General features: G+C 48.6%; 1 protein-coding gene across 6 annotated transcripts in view; it reads left to right on the forward strand.

The window, feature by feature from the left end:
- ADD2 (adducin 2) overlaps nucleotides 1-8,960 on the forward strand; it is a 103,197-nt gene extending 94,237 nt beyond the window's left edge. For all 6 annotated transcript variants that reach the window (XM_023618940.2, XM_023618941.2, XM_070236268.1 and 3 more), the window contains one exon: nucleotides 4,140-8,960. In XM_023618940.2, the coding sequence (XP_023474708.1) occupies nucleotides 4,140-4,447 (308 nt within the window). In that variant the 3' untranslated portion in view covers nucleotides 4,448-8,960. The remainder of the gene's footprint in view (nucleotides 1-4,139) is intronic.
- The last annotated feature ends 8,504 nt before the right edge of the window (nucleotides 8,961-17,464 follow it).

Raw genomic sequence — 17,464 nt, forward strand, 5'->3', positions numbered from 1 at the left:
ATCCTTGCCCTTCCTAACTCACAGCATTATTATCAGGATAAAATGAGCTAATGAATATAAAAGGAACTTCTAATGTGCTTACATAAATTAGTTGTCATCATGTGCTGTGTTCTCGGGATTGTGAGAGAGAATGCTCTGCTCGCTGTTTTAAGCCACTAAGTTTTGGGGTGGTTTGTTATACAGCAATAGATAATGATTAAATCATGGTGCATAATAAGACCTGGTTTTATGGAAATTAGCTCTTCTGTGGGTTGACTGGGCTCAGGTGGATGGTTCTTCTGCTCTACCGATGTCAGCTGTGGCTGCAGTGATCTTGGAGCTTGGCTAAACTGGAACTCCAAGATGGCACATTCACATGTCAGGTGCCTTGTCAGGGGCAGCTGGAAGGCAGGGCTCAGCTGAGACACTGGAATGTCTGGGTCTTCTCTCTCTTTGTCTTTCTGTCTTGTCTCTCTCTCTCCATGTGTTCGTAGGGCTTCTCCATGTGTGTTTCCATCAGGGAAGTCAGAGTTTATACATGGCGGCTCAGGGCTCCCCAAACTATAAAAGGAGAAGCTGCTAGGTCTTCTTAAGTCTTCCGCCTCATGCTGGCTCAGTGGCGATTCCTCTACATTCTGTTGGTTACTGTGAGCCACAGGACCAGCCCAGATTCAGTATGTTTGGGGAGACCACACCCAAGTATGGGCTGTTAAAAAGAAAAGATAAATGACACATGCAAGTGTGAAATGAATGTATTGGCACTAGGTTTAGAGGAAGGCAAGATCATTGTCAAATGTCAAAGGAGGCTTGAGCCAGACCTTGGGGAGATACATACTCAGACTAGCGGATAGGAGTAGAGTAGGCTGTCCAGGGATGGTGGCCAGGAAGCTGGGGGAGTGGTCGTTTCTGGAGGGGGACATTGGAGGACTGAGAGGCAAGTGGTTGGAGGCTGAGGGGTAGTGAGAAATCAAGTCTGAGAGGTACAGTGTCCAAACAAACTCTGCACCTCCCTACAGAAGCACCTCCTTCCTCCTCCAGCCTCTGCAAACCTTTCAGCCCTTTGTCTCCCAACCCACAGAGGTCTGGATGTGGACCTTGGCTGCCAAGTCCATTGTTGCTCCAAATCACCAACCCTCCTAATTCCCTCTCTCCCAGCTTCCTGGCCACCATCCTTGGACAGAGGCCCCCATTTTCTAGGCTTGCCCCACTCCACCCACCCCCACACCTCTTCCTTACTCCCAGAGCTCCAAGTGCCCCACCTGGGAGAGAAAGCCAGTGGTTCTTCTTAGAGGATGCTAAGAAGGTGAGTTCCCATCTGCCCCGAGCTCCTGGGGCCCTTCCCAGCCTGGTCTTCAAATAGCTGATGACCAGTTGAGAGCTCTGTGTGGTTCCAACCTTAACTCTCCTGGGCTATTCACAGAGGAGGGATCTGGAGCCCTCAGAACTGCTCCTTGATATTCTCCAGGAGACTAATAATTGTTTATTTCTGGAGCCCTGCCCCACCAGCCCTTCTCTGGGCCAATAGAACCCTCTAGTGTTCTGTCTCCCCTAGAGCTAAGGGAGTGGTGACCTCGATTTGGAACCTGGCTCCTCCAAGACCTATTGTATCTTCACTTGCTGCTACTCCCCCAAACAATTCCTAGTAGGGGAGCTCTCTCAGTCCATAGTGTGGGCACACCCCATGTGGCCCCATCTTCTGGATGTGAGAAGAACTGTAAGTGCCGCTCTCCTAAACCAAGACATGGACCTAGGGCTGAGGCTGTAGGTGAGGCTGACAGCAGGGCGGGTGTGGGTGAAGCACATGGATGAAGGGTGCTGTTGGAGTAAGGATACTCGTCACCCCCAGGGCAGGAGATGGCACCTGGACAGAGGTGGGAGCCCCTCTTATCCACACTGGTGTTCATGGAGCTAGAAAGCAAGTACCAAAATCTTCCTAGAGGGTCAGCCTAGAGAAAGAAACACATCCTAGTGAGGGGCCATCCAGATGAGGGGCCTGCAGTGAGGGACTGAGGTGGCAGAACCATGGGGTGTACCCATGGGAGCCCTGGAGACTGAGAGTGAGGATGGGAGAACAGGTACAAAGATAAAGGCCAGGACTGGGGACTGCTATTTGTTTACATGGCTGGGTCCAGTTCAGCTCTGAAGGCTCAGGCTGGGACAGAGAAGAAAGAAGTTGGAGGTGTGGTGTTGGCTCGTAGGCTCGTTGGCTCGTAGGCTCGTTGGCTTAGACTAACACCAGTCACACGTTCTTTTGTTTGCTATGCCTTCAGCCATTCATGGAGTCCACAGACATTTTTTGGGTACCTCCTATGAGCTAATTACGTAGATAATGAGACATAGTCTTGCCCTAATTTATTCAGTTTTGAGAAGGAGATGGGCATAAAAAAGAAGCCTGGTGGTTTTACGGTTGCTCTGATGGCAGTTTATCTAGTGGGGACGGGAAGGAAGGAGCGACAGATTCCACCTAGAAGCAGGGATGGGACCAGGGAAGACTAAGGGAGAGGTGACACTTGAGCTGATTTATTGTATGAGGTGAAGCTGGGGGACACAGACAGGAGAGAGAAGGGCCTTCCACACGCACACAGGGAAAAGGCTGTGATGACAGGGAGGGGTCCAGGGACCAGAGGGTCATGCAGCCAAATAGCAGGGGAAGTGAGGAGAATGGACAGAGAGAAGGTTGTGTCTAGACTGGCTTGCTGCAGTACTGCCAGATGACAGCCATGGGAATGCACGGTGGGAGGGGGCTGAGGGCTGTAGGAGTCAAGGGCGCTGGAGAACCTGGTAGTTGGATGATGACAGGATGTGGGCCAGACCACAGGAATGGGAGCCAGAGGCCAAGGTCCGTGGTACTAAGAGAGAGACAGCCCTCAGTGGTCATCTGGGCGAGGACTTTGACTTGCCCAGCCAATTTCAGAAGTTACGAAATACCTCGTTACCCAGAGTTTACCCAGAGAGTTAAACTAGCCCGTTCTAGCTGACCCCAAATTTACCCCGCTCTGTCCCATCCTCCATGTAACCATACGTGTCCCCAGTCTTGACCCTGTCAAGAAGCCTAGCCTTTTCCTAAACCTTATTCTTCACCCACTCCTTCTGTATCATCAGTCTTGCTTTCCCCATTACTCACATTCCTGTGGAGCAGAGCATGTGGGGCTCCTCCATCTCACACTCGCACACCTCACACTCGCACACACTCCTCTGGGTTTCACGTAGTGAAAAGAACACTGAACTGGATGTCAGGAGACTGAGGTCTGCCCACCCTTTTGCTGTTTCCTCAGTTTTCGTGTCTGCAAAATGGGGAGGAGGTGAGCTGGATGATCTTTACGTTCCTTTGTGCTTTCTGAAGTCTGTGGTTGTACCATTTTCCCTCCTTCCAGCATTTCAAAGCTAGAGTCGAAGCACAGTGGGGTGAGAGTGAGAAGGGGGAAAAAGGGTCACAGAAGGGTTTGATTTCTGGGGTCTGAGCAGTTCTGGCCTTGAACATGGTGGCAATCTGGAAGGTGGAATAAAGACCTGAGGGGCCCAGTGGCTGCTAGAATGGGCCAACCAGGCATCTTCTCCTTTTGGTGAATCCTCGTATCTTGGAAACACAGCATCTGTGTCCCTCTGGGAGTTCCATCCTCCCTCTGCCTTCCCCCTCTCTGCTGATGGGGAAGATAGTCTCCATATTTCCAAAATTTCCTCATTGGGGTAAGAAATGAAATGGGTATGAAAAAACATCATTTCCGTATTTTTATTAATGAAACTGAACCAGTTACAATTCTTAGATGCCTCCACTGAGTTGTACATGATACCGCTCTCCCCCTTCCTGCAGCCTCTGTCCTCACCTGTATCTGTCCCTCTGTTCTGGGCCTAGAAAAGCTCTGAACTGGGCCCTAGCTGGGCCCCTGCCATGTTTGGACATCATTACCTATTTACGTTTGTAGACAAGAGCCCAGAGTTGCTGACCTGCCAAGGGCTCCTCCCCAGGGCAGGCCTTGTGGAAGGGGGTGTAGAGTTTGGATGAGGACCCTGCCTACCCCTGCCTCCTACAGTGTCAGCCTGCCCCTCCCATCGCTCTACATTTACTTTATAGAATTGCCTAGAAATGGCTCTGGTAACCCCAGTTGGAAGCTCTCACCTGAATAAAATCTTATGGGTCGTGTCTTTTGATCTTTTTCTAGAAGGTGCTGAGAAGACAGACACAAGCAAAGCCACCACAGAACCTGAAACAACGCAGCCAGAAGAGGTGGTGGTGAACGGGAGGGAGGATGAGCAGACCGCAGAGGAAATTCTCAGCAAAGGCTTGAGCCAGATGACCACCACTGCCGACACGGATGTCGATACCTCTAAGGACAAAACCGAATCGGTCACCAGTGGCCCCATGTCCCCAGAGGGCTCACCTTCCAAGTCTCCCTCAAAGAAGAAAAAGAAATTCCGAACCCCATCCTTCCTGAAAAAGAGCAAAAAGAAGGAGAAAGTGGAGTCCTGATTCGTAGCACCCTTGGGCTCCCATCTGCATCCTCTCTCTCCTCCCCTCCTTTCTCCCATCTGTGTCCCTGGAAGCACAGGGCCAAGGAGGGATAGAATAGGACCCTGGATCACACTCTGAGGGGGAACTTAGAGATCGCCCGACCAACTCCTCATTTTACAGTTGCCCCAAAGACATCAGGTGACTTTCCCAAGGCCACACAGCTCGTTAGTGGCAGAGCCTGCACTAGAATTCAGGTCTCCTGGCTCCCGGTCCAGTGCTCTTTCCACTACACAACACTGCCTAGCTGTGGGCTGCCTTTGTGAGGATGCTGCCTGCTGATCTGAGCCGGTGGCAAGGAGGCCAGAGTGGGCCGCAGGCTCTCACAGGCTCAGACTAAATCAGACAGGTCAAGGCTCCCCCTCAGCAAGGTCCTTTTCCTCACGGGAACCCAATCTCCTGCTGATGGAGCTGTCACTACGTTTAGAAATCTCTCTTCTCCTTTGCATAAGGTCCCTGTCCTGCTGCTCACAGTAACCAGACAAATTGACCCATCCCCTCCAACAGAAGTTAATCTTTGTTCCCAAGGGCTGATGGCTTAACTTGCACTTCCCCAACCACTACCCCTGAGCTTTCTTCATGGAACCTCCTGAATGATGGCTGGAAGACTTGTAAGAGTTGGCAGACAGAAGGGCAAGCTGAGTCAGCCATAGAATTAGGGATAGTTTAATTAATGTAAGAAGCCAGGAACTTGACCCACTGGAATTGTGCATCTCAGACGCTTCAAAACCAAACTTAGCTTAGAAAAAGTTGTTTCGTGCTCAGGGCAGAAACTTGGGGAAATTTAGATCCTCTGTTAGCTTTGGGTTGTCCAAGGAGGATCAGAACAGCACAGAATATGCTCTGCCTTTCTAGCTTTGCATGATGAGTGGAGCAATGCGGCTCTCCCTGGCTCACTCCTGTCCAGCAGTCAAGTGTTCCCTGACCTTTCTCACACCTGGAACCACTGGCTCACAGACTGGAACTGGCATCTTACCCTTGGCACCTTGACCTTGGCTCCTTTGGGTTCTGATTCAGTCACCATGGGTCCAGCAGAGGAGAATGAGATGAGCCCTTCAGGATTAATCCTCAGGATCAGCTATCAGAGAAATGCTTGGGTGTCCCTGGCCCTGTTCCTGTCCATCCTGGGTCCTGATATTAGCCACAGCTATTGTTTTAAATGCCAACACTGTCTTTGCAGATTCTTCCATGGGGCATTGATTAATGAGCATTGTTGGCTCCTAAAAACCCGACAATCCATTCACTTTAAAGCACAGTGTCTTCAAAGAATATTTTCCCTTCTTGTCCTAATTATTGTAAAAGTATTTTTGAAAGTTCCTAGTCGTAGTTTTCCATTTTTGAGCACTTACTATATATACATATATATAGACACTGTGAAGGCTTTACAAGCACTATATCCTTTGACCCTCTCAACAATCCTGTGATGTGGGTAAGATTATTCCCAATTTCTGGGTATGCAGACTGAGCCCCCAAAAGATAATTGACTTGTTCCAGGTGACTTGGCTAGAAAGATCCAGAGTCTGGATTTGAACCCAGGTCAGTCCAAGTCTGGAGCCTTTGCTCGTAACAGCCAGGATGATCAGAAAACTTTAATTGTCAGGGTGATCGTCTTAGTCCAGGACCCATGTCTGTGACTGGCCTCCGCTATGTAATGTTAGCACTTGAAATGAAGGTAGGAAACTACCTGTGTTCTGCCCCAATCAGTGCACATTAAGTTCCTGGTTATCATGGACTGTGGCGAGGCCAGTGTGGACCTCTGACAAAAGAGAGGCAAGAGCCTTTTGGTTGGGACGGGAAATATGATCCATAGTTGGGCTATTTCTTGAGAAGGAAGGAAACTGACATATAACTAAGGAAAACCCCATACTGTGTGTCTATGATGCAGATTCCTGACCACTACCCCAGGCCCCCTCTGTCTGTTCTGCTTTCTGATAGACAACCCAACGGTTAGGGGCACTGATGCCCCAGAAAAGTCTGTGATATTGGAAATGCCTTTAAAAGCCAATCCTTTGATGCCTTCTTTTAAAAAATAGATTTCACATTCATTCATTCATCCCTTCACAATATTTGTAAAGCACTCACTAAGCGTCAGACATTGTGCTGACTTTAAAAGAAAACAGTTCTTGTGACTAGAATAATCAGCGGCGAGCAGCGTTAAGGGAAGGGTGGAGTGGACACAGCCACTGACGCAGCTTTTTGTGTTTGAGTGGTCGCGTTTAGGGATCATGTTGATTGACTCTGCATCAACAAATTCCCTGTATTCCCTTTACAACAGTGAGGCCTTGTTTAGGTAAAAATGCCTGAGCCTTGCTGGAGCATTGTCCTTGGAATTTATGCCACGAATCTGCGTCCTATTTACCCATTTGTTCATTCTTCGTGCATGCAAAAAACACGCATGAGCGTGGGTCATGGGCCAGGCTGGAGGGCAAGACATTCTAATATAGGAGGCATGTAGACGAGTTAGAAAATGGGCAAGTGTGCGGAGGCGGCATAGGGAAGCAATGATTTACTGTCTGTCAGGCCAGAGAAACCTTCCTGAAAGGAGTGATGGTTGAGTTAGGTATTTAAAACAAAGAGGAATTTTCCAGGAGAACAAAAGGGTTGGCAGGACATTTGTGAGGAGGGAAGAGCATGTGCAAAGGTGTGGAAGCGTGAGACTCCATGACACGTCCTCTGAGTAATTCAGTACCACCAGAGCATCAAGTGTAAGGGAGGGCGGGTCTACTTCACTGGTGGGCAGGGCTGGATCATAAAGAAACTTGTAGAAGGTGTGGAGGAGCTAGACTGTATCATGTTCAGGATTTGGAGCCACTGAGGGCTTGTGATCAGGGTAGAGTCATGATCAGAAAAACGTCTTCATTGGCACAGTGGAGAACGGCCTGGAGAGGAGCGGGCAGAAGGCATGGGAGGTCTCCACGTTTCTGAAACGTCACTACTAAAACGTGCTTGGTGGCCTGCCTTCCACTACATTTTCCTTTAGAGCAAATAGCTTCCAGCACGGAATTCATCTCCACAAAATTCTTTGGATAAGGCATCTTAAGAGAGATTTTCAGCAATGACAGGGAACTGTTCGAACAGTTAACGCTTAGTGTAGGTTCCAGTTCTGTTTAGTCTTGGGGTAGAATTGCTGAGAGAATTGTTGAGTCGTTCTGCCAGTTTCTTTCCTTGTTCGTGTAGGACGTGGCCTGCTTAGCTCCGGGCTTGGAGGCCTGGAGGCCATGCACTGAAGGCTGTTGAAGCAGAAGAGCAGTCCAAACAAAATCCTAGGCTTTTAGAGTGAGAGGAGGGGCGTTTTCTTTGGCTCTGGATAAAAGTTGGCTGAAAACTTAGGCCAATATCTGTCTGGAGAAAAAAATATATATGGAGAGCTCAGAATTGGTAGGCAATAGGTTTGCGTCTAGGAAAGCCACTGTGTTTGGATATGCCGCAGAAAAGGGATGAGAACATTTGAACCAATGTGCTGTGCTGTGGTGGCTGAGCTGGGAAGTGGGAAGGTTTTGAGGCTGTTCCCATGGGAAGAATCTGTGCACCCGTGGCTGGCACCCAGCTCTGGTGTGGGAGCACCATCCACACATGTGACCTTTCCTCACACTTTGCAAAAAGCACTGCCAAGAGACAACCCCCTAGTCCAGATCTGGGCTCCATAAGCGCCTCCTAGCCTGCAGGTGACCCAGCAGGTGACCCAGATAACTGTCCTACGACAACCAGGTTATTTATGATGATAATAACTTCCCTCAACACTCCTGTAGCTAAAATTGGGTTCTCCCTCTGCAGACAGATAAGTGATTTTTAAAGGACTTGGGGGGATCTGGATGAGGAACCTGGTCCACTAAGAACCCCACTGGGAAGCCTTATACCTCTGATTTATGTACACTGAGCTTTGAATCCTGTTCCCTGTCTAGTATTGTGTCACCCACTCATGAATGTGGCGAGACAGAGAAGAGAAATGCTATAAAGCCACTCTGCTAGTTGCTGTGGATTTGAAAGGACCATTGGCCCAAGAGCCCAATTCACTTCTGAAAGTCTAAATGGCTAAAAAGAAGTTTGCATTTTTTCCATGCAGTTGTGCATAGGGCTAGATAGACACGCAGCTTACCATTGGCCTGTATGCCGTCTTTTGCAAAAGTGTGAAGTTTATGTTCTAGGCCCAGGCCAAGAGTATTCAGTTTTTGACTATTGAACAAATGAAAGGACATATAGCGCTTACTCATGTTACTCCTCTGGATCAGGAGAAACCCTTGAGTCGGTGGGCACAGTAGCAGTTGACTCTGAGCACAGAGGAAACAGGTCTTGTTACATCTTCTCACCACCGGAGCCCAGGCAAGCTCTCTAAGACAATACAATTCAGAGTCTGAGAAGAAATGAGGGAAGGGAGAAATACATGCCCTCCACTCCCATGGAAAGGACAGGGCATCCCAGAATTCAAAACCTGATAGGACATCATATCGCCACTGTCGCACATCTATTCCAAAAAGGATAATTTAATAAGAGAAGTCAGATACCTGAAGTGACTGATGAAATGTGCTTATTGGTTATTTCTCTGTGCATAGTTCTACTTGTGCCACAATATGAAAAAGCATACACAGGAGAGTGATTACTTCCAAACGCCCTAACTAATCTGTCCTCTTGGATGGGGCATACTTTTTGCCAGAAATAAGAGAGCGCACATAGAGCCCTGCCACCAAGGCACACCCAGCCCCCTTGAGCCTCTCACAGTGCGAAGCCACACTCCCCCAGGAATCAACGTGGCTATTTCAGATGGGGTGTCCTTTAGTGGAGAAAGCTCCTTTCATTGTTTTTATAGGCTGGCTTCTCTTTTTAGAAACAATTAGAAGGAATCTCCAGGTGAGGGTTTTCTTAAGAATACGGAAGTAATGGTTAGTTTGCATTGGTTTGTACTTAAGTGGCATTAGGTTTTGCCAAATTGATGTTTGGTGCCATTTGCCTTCAGGATGTCCCCAAAAGTTGAGTCATTGCTTTGAGAAATTGGTGCCTGCAGATGGAGGAGAAATGGTTCTGTTACTGACACAGGGGAGGGACTCAGGTATAGCTGGATCCAGAGCCTCAGTGTGGGAAAGTACCTGTAGCTTTCCCAGTGTAGTTGGGTCCTTGGCTCCTTGTCTTGCCCAGTGTTTCTCAAGCAGCAGGATGAGGTCAGCTGTGATGTGGCAAATCCCTTATCTCTCAGTTGTGTAAAGAAAATGTGAGGGTTTAGGCGGTGGTGCGAGAATAACAGTGGAAAAACCCTAAACTCTTCTACCCTCCAGCAAATCATCCTGTATAACTTTTAGAGACTCAAAGGCCAGATCTTCCCTTTTAAAGAGAATCGGAAAGAGGATGACAGTTGGACCGAGGACAGAGGGGCCATATTTAAATACAACAAAGCCCTTATAAATGGGAATATATTTCGGGGACCCCCACCCCCACGTTTCCACCTCACGCCTGTTGGGCCTGCTTTGTGGGTGATTGTTGCTCTCTGTGGTCTGCTTGTCGCTCTCCATGGTCTGCACCACCTTTAAATTCCTGCAATCTATGCTACAACTGCTGAGTCCAGTGTTCATCCTCTCCCGGGAAGAGGAGAGGTGGGCAGAAGAAATAATCCAGAGCCTGGGCTCGCTGGGCTGGGGGTGTGGGGATCTAGGTAGAAAGTGTGGTGTTCTCTAAAGCTGTGGATGGTCTCAGTGAAATGTCTGTGTCTGACAATCGTCTTCCTTTGTACATACACTGTCTGTGTTTAGCTTTTCCTAGTATCGTGAAGTTTCAAATAGGGGTTCCATGTAAATACTCTTTCTGCTACTGACATGCCAGCCCCCTGGATCATGCATCAACCCCACACGGTTTTGCCTTTCTCTATGCTAACACTTTTGAGCCACTGACGTGCAGATTGATGATTAGTTTCTTGGGCTTTTATTTTGCAATTTTATATATATATATACACATATATAATATATATATATTTATGAGTTGGTTTTGTATAGTTTTCTGTTTGAATCTCTGAGCACCAAAGCTGCCCTTTGATTTTCGAGAGAACTTTCCAAAGCCACTTCCTGGGCCCTCCCGCTGCTTTGGTGTTTGTGGTGCCGGGCGGTACCTCTGCCCGTGGATTTCTGTATGTACGTGCTGTGATCTCACCTGCAGATATTACCCTAGTAAATCTACCGTGCTTGGCCTCCCGGTGTGTGACCCATCTCTGTTGGCCACCCAGGTCTCCCAGCTCCCAGGGGAGCAGACGCCAGAAAGGCAGTCCACGTATGGAAACATCTGACCACATAAGAAACTTGTCTTTGAAACCATTCCTCACATGTGGAAAGCTGAACATATGAATAATTGAGTTCTGATTGGGGTGGGAGGTAATAAAAGGCTATAGTCCTCCAAGAAGAAAAACCCCACGTGGACTTGCAAACATCTCTGTGGAGGAAGATGCATTTAGATGGTTTGGGATCGGGGGTGGGGGGAGTTGCAAAAACGAACATGTGGATGGTCCCTTCAGGGAAGCAGCAGGGGCAGATTTTTCAGGCTGGAATGGAAAGGGGTGTCAGGCCAGAGTCAGAGCTGGGGAGAGCTAAGATGTCGCCCCAGAGTGTGGAAGGGGACTGGAGACACTAGGGGAGAGGAAGAAGAGGAAAGAGCCCGTTTTGCCCCCTCCCAGGTCCCCTTCACTCAGATAAGGAGCCCGGGATTTGTTGAACATCCGTGCACGTAGGTCAGGCATCTAAGTGTCTTACATATCACATCTGGCTTTATCTCCATAAAATTCAGAAGGCGGTCCTGTTTGTTATTACCCACTTTACAGATGAGAAAAACAGGCTCTGAAACAAGGAGATGCTCATGGGCCGCAGGTTAATATGTGGTGATGCCGAAATGCACACCCAGGTCTTCTGGGTAACCAAGCCTTGCTCTTTCCACCACTTCCCACTGCCTCAATGTCCTAAGCAAAGCTCCACGAAGCAGTTTCGATCATCGCTGTTAGACCCACTGCTTCCTGGTGGAACGGTTCCTCCAGTGCTGCCTCCTACATCCAGCTACCCTGAGCCCCCATGGGCTCCTGTGGACCTACCCACAAGGAGCCCAGGCCCTCCCCTGCCCCAAAGCCATCAGTTTCTCCTCTCCTGAAGTTACCAAGGAGACCGCTTGTAAGCAACGTGACTTCTCAGCTCTGTGATCTCCCAGCCATGTGCACTGATCAGGCCAGGGACCACAGTCAGTGTGCGGACACCACTTTATAAAGCTTGCTGCAGTTGAAGGTGGTGGCACAAACTCACCAGTTGAACTCTTGCTCCTCATCCTCCTAAATTTCCACTGCGAAGAATAAGGGGATACAAACATGGGAGCAGAGTGCCCTCTACCTGTGAGAATACTGAGTTTCTTCGCAGTGTATAGCGCAGGAGAGAAGAGTCTAGGGCCAACCAACCTGCAGTTCGCTGCAAGTGAGAGGGAGTCTGCCTGGAGAGGGAGGGGAGGGGCCGGCAGTGGGAGCCAGCTAGCTGACAGCAGTAAGGAAGGGCAGTGGAAGCCAGCTAGCTGACAGCAGTAAGGAAGGGCTGGGGACACTGGGGAATTGTGGCAGGGGCCAACCCTGGCTTCGAGAGCAGTGAGCAAAGTGCCAGGGTTCACAATGCCAGAACACTGTTTGCAAAGTCTAGGTAATGAGGGGGATGCCTCAGCACCAGGATCCTGGCAAGGGTCAGAGAAGGGTGTCATGACCCCAGCTAATGCCAACTGACTAATAAATATGAAAAAGGAAACTTTCAGCCAAGTTATTGTGGATTCCACTGCTGCCACACAGCTAGATCTCTAATCTGGCAAAATATAACCAGAAGGAATAGAAATCTTTCCTTTTCTCCTCCTTGGGTCTCTGAACAGGGAGGCCCACCTCTCTGATGGGAACCATTTTTAATTTGGTCGGAGATATTACTGTGTCAAGAATAAGCATGGAGAAAAATAAGGTGGTCAGAATTTAGTAGTTCAAAAGCAGGGGACCCATCTGAGAAATTAGAAGACATGCTCCTCAATGAAGCTGAGTTATGGCAAGAAGCAGGAGGAAGGTTAAGAAAATTTCTATTAATATTCCATTTATCAGAGAAGACTCAGAGAAGACCAGCCGGTCATGAAAAGGAAGTACTTTAAATCAAGAAAACATTTGTTAGTGATGAAAACCTATGCCATATTTTAAAATTGAAGCATAGGGGGTCGACGGCAGGTTGAATACTGTTGATCACGAATGAGGACATAAAGATATGTTTGCACATGTAAGGATCCCAAGTTCACCACTTGAAAAAAATCAGCCAATCATGTCTCCAGTTGACTGGGAAATCAATATAAGTAAATAACTCAAGAATGGGAAAGACATAGGATTAAAAAATGGTAGTGAGCAATCAAATCACATAAATTTATAGCTAAGTCTAATCTTTCATTGTTAATAAACTTTAAGCAATCGTTAAAAAAGCAGTTATTGGAATATATATACACATACACCTTGGGGCAGCAGAGAAGTAAAATAAACTAGTTTTATCATTATTGATGAAAGGGAGCTCATAGATTATTTTGGTTTTTAAATTGTTAGAGGAATACTGGTTCAATTACATATAAAGTTGTGAACTTAGTGATAATTTATAAGAGTTTATAGATAATTTTCATTAAAAGGCAATACAACTTCCAAATCATTAAAGAGAAAGATAACAGTGAAAAATGAATCAATAGGAATGCAGCCAAGATGGAAAAAAAGAGACCATATTTACCACCCTCCCTAAAATAACCAAAAACATGGATAAAATACATAAAACAATTATTTTTAAGATCCTTGAAAGTGATCATCCACCATGACACAGGAAAGCTGCTTTGTCTGCCACCTACTAAGACAGCTGTATGTCCTACTGCCAGTCCCAAATATGTCCAGTAGGAGGCGACATTTCCTTTCTCTGCTCCCGCTTTGCAGAATCAGTCCCAAGCAGTACTGGGTCCATTTTTTTGGCAGGGAGCCCCTAGCAGTGTTGTCATGGACCTTGATCTCTTTTTGTCACCAGCAGTGAGCTTTCTTATTCATCCAAGACCCAAGAACCTATCTGATTTCTGAGCAGCCCTTAACACTTGTCTAATATCCAGGACGGCTTCTGGAGTCCCCTTCTTTTGGGCAGTCTGCCCAATGGCCCCAGCTCATTGAGATCTGTTCCCCCAGCCGAGAGGCCGTGCACGATAGCGAGTAGGGTTCCAGAGCTCTGGAGCCACACTGCGTGGACTGAATCCCAGCCCTGGGCTCATGAGCTCTGTGCCCTTGGGTAAGTCACTTAACATCTTCAAGCTACGGTTTCCTAATGTGCAAAATGAAGAACTAATCAATAGGGAAAAAAATTAGAATCTGGGGTGACTAATTTTTGATGATTTAAGATATTTAATTTTGAATTGTACTGTGAGAGACACCATAAAATATCCACTTCTTCAGACCTGTAAAGGTCAGCTTCTACTATTCTTAAAACTAATGCATGCACATACACGCAAACACATGCACAGACACCCCCACATACCCCACATAACACACACAGTCATACTCACACACCCTTGGCATCATTCCAAATAAACTTAAAATTGATGATCTCAATTTCCATTTTGTCTGTTCAAGATATCCTGACTTCAGAGCAAGCCACAGGAGTCCCTCCTCTCTAGAGTGGGTCTTTGCTTGTACAATTTCAACAAGCAACAAGGGTTGCCCCAAACCGACATAACTGTTTTGCATCTTTGTGGGTATAGGGCCAGGGTATAATTGGAGGCTCACACACGAGATGCCTAAACACTGAAAAGTTTTAAATCAAGCTAAACAGTTTAAGCTAAATATGTTCCATCCTCCTATCTTTACAAATATACATTCATAATGAAGTGGAAGGCCAGGTTCAAATTTAGAGTTTTCAGACTCATTGGAGTTCCACAGAGGAAGATGGCAGAGCTGATGCCCAACCTCTAACCACTAGTCTGAGGCTTGTTACTCCTCTCTTTCCAATGCTGGGTCCTTCACCTGCCACAAGTGGCCTTGTGTGCACACCTGTGGACACCCAGACTTCATGTCCAGGCTCTGTCCATACCTCCCAAGCAAATAGCTGCCCTTTGGCCACTGTGAGTCCTTGGGAATGTGGACTCTGGGAAGAACCTGTGCAGACACTAGAAGTGGGCTCAGGTCTATTTGGGCTGGACATTCTGTGGTCCTGGATAGCCAGGCATGGTAAAGCACCAGGTGGGTGTGTCCCCTTGGCCCTGCTGACTCCACCCCCATGGAGGGTGTGGCCAGAGAGAGTGTCAGCTGACCTGTGCAATGCGGGATGAGGCCAGAGGTCCCTCTTGTTGGGGACTAAGAGCAGTGTGCTGCCTGAAGTCCTAAGCAGGGTGGGTAGCAACGGCTCCCTCTGTGAAGGTCCTGAGAAGGCTGCACGACACCCTCATTCCTGTTCGTCAACACACGAAAGCTCCCCGTGGGCTTGGGTGGGAAGTGTTTTGTTGTAACAAGGGCAAACAAACACTTGACAAGATCTGGGCTGAGACGGTTGGTTGACTTGCCAGGTTAACGAGGGCTGAGAGAAACAGAGCTGCCTTTGGCCTCCTTGCCCGGGATCTGCACCCGTGGGTTTCTGTCAGCGCTTCTGAAATGCCATGGGTCGTGGACCCACTCACGGCGCTAAACTTGCAGTGAACATCTCAGTTCTCCCCACTCACTCCTGGCTGCTGAAGCACGACAAACGTCGGCAGGAAACTGCGCTGGCCTGAGGTTAGTTCACCGTCCATCTGGCTCTCCCTGTTGTGGGGGCCAGAAAACTGACTTTATCAGATCCCCCAGGGGTGATCTGGCTCAGAATTATAGCTTGTTTTCCACGGATGCATTCGTGGGTGGTTACTTCCTGGTGACATGGAGGGAGGCACCCTCGTCTTATCCTTTAGCCATCTCTCAAACACTGAGGCTCCTTCTGGGAGAATACGGTAGGCCTCTCATCCCAGCCTCCGCATCACAGTGCTTGTTAGTGCCACTACTGGCAGCGGCAGTCGTTGACTTAGCTTCTAGCTCTGGGCCTGTAGCCTTATTGTATTGTCTGTAAATGTCACCCATGAACCACAGCCAAGCTTGGGGTACAGATGTGATCACATCTCTTATTTTCTTCCCATTGAGTGTTCGGTCTACATATGACCATGCTGACAGAAAGGCCATCAATCTCCTCTTGAGGCCTCCCCCAGCCTCCTCTAGAATTGTCCTAGCCCCCGGGGGGATTGGGCCTGAAGCCTGGCATTCAAACACTGGGAAGACAACTGGAGAGACATGAATCTACTTCTGCCATTGTGACTTTTGCTGAGGCTCACTGTGGCTGCGAAAATGGACTCCACATTGTTGGATGGATGCTTGACTACAGTGGTGCTCCACCACTGGCCCAACCCCCGCAGAGATCAAGGGCTTCCCGAGGCAGCCCCTTCTTCCCCGAAGTTTTATCCCAAGCTGGGGAAGCTGGGTCCAGTGGGGCATCCAGCCTCAACCCACACCAGCCCCTAGGGCCTTTGTTGAGCCTAGGACACCAGCCACACTCCCCTTAGGGGACATTTGTCCTTTCCAGTCAGCAGACCTAGGTCACAAGCACTTCAGTCCACACTAACGCGTTTTCCTCACTTCAAAACGCAGGGAGAAGTAACAAGGTCTTGGCTTCTTCACTTTCCAAGTGCTCCTGGATGTTGATGCAAATGGCCTCTGGCTCTCCCCCTAGTTCTGCAGGTCAAGGGGTGCACCTTCTGCTAGGTCACTGTGTCTGTGTTGTATTCTTTATTTTTTTTTCAAGATTGGCCCTGAGCTAACATCTGTTGCCAATCTTTTTTTTTTTCCTTCTTCTCCCCAAAGCCTGCCTAGTACATAGTTGTGTATTCTAGTTGTTGGTCCTTGTGGTTGTGCTGTGTGGGACGCCGCCTCAGCATGGCCTGATGAGCGGTGCCATGTCCATGCCCAGGATCCGAACTGACAAAACCCTGGGCCACTGAAGAGCAGTGCGTGAACTTAAGCACTCGGCCACGGGGCTGATGGCTGTGTTATATTCTTTTCCCAAGGCAAGGGGTGCACCCTGACCCACATGGTATGGCTAGAAGGATGATCAAAAAGTGAGTTTGCCCCAAATTACAAAACTCTGTCCCCCTGTGACTCACCTTCTGCACTTCTAGTCATTGAAGAATATGGCAGAATTACGCCATGCTCTTCTTCATCTGGGTCTGGCTGCTGTGTGTGGACAGACTGGAGAGGGGAAGAGTGATGGGGTGACAGGAAGGTGGCTGGTGCTGGAGTCTCGGTGAGAGGTGATGGTGCCCCAGGGTGGACAGAGTGGGATGTTCAGGAGCCTGAGAGGCAGCCGCTGTGACAGGTCGGGTGAGGAGCTGTAGCGTCAGGACTTTCTTCCGTTGCTGGTGACCAGAACCTAATGGAAACTAGCTGAAACAAAAAGGTGGTTTACTAGATGCCTCTGGAGGTGCTCAACAAACCACAGGAAGCAATGCAGGCGCGGAGGCAGGGGTCTCGGGGGCTGGAGCCAGTGCTTGAAGCCCCAGGACTCTCAACTTTGCCTGGACACATCATTTTCTTTGCTGCAGATGGGTTTTCTCCAGGACCCTCCACCTCATACCCCTTCAGCTCTCATACCCCGGGAGGCTAGGGAGTATCCTCCGTCAGATCCAGTTAGAAAAATCCTGGGGAAGGGCTCTGATTGTCCTGACAGAGGCCCCATGCCGATCCCAGGGCCACTTACTGGAGCTAGCGGGTGGCTCTGATTGACCCCGCGGGATCATTTGCCAATCCCTCAGGGCTCCCTCAGTAGGGAGCACTGAGATAGGCTAGAGAAGATAGGGAGTTTAGTTTCGACATGCTGTGTTTGAAGGGCCCTTGACATCCAAGTAGAGTGGTCAGATGTGTGACCCTAGAGCTCCAAGGAGAGGTCTGGCTGGAGATACCACCAAAGACCAAGGACCCTGCTT

This window comes from Equus caballus, chromosome 15 (genome assembly GCF_041296265.1).
Source record: "Equus caballus isolate H_3958 breed thoroughbred chromosome 15, TB-T2T, whole genome shotgun sequence".
Lineage (NCBI taxonomy): Eukaryota > Metazoa > Chordata > Mammalia > Perissodactyla > Equidae > Equus > Equus caballus.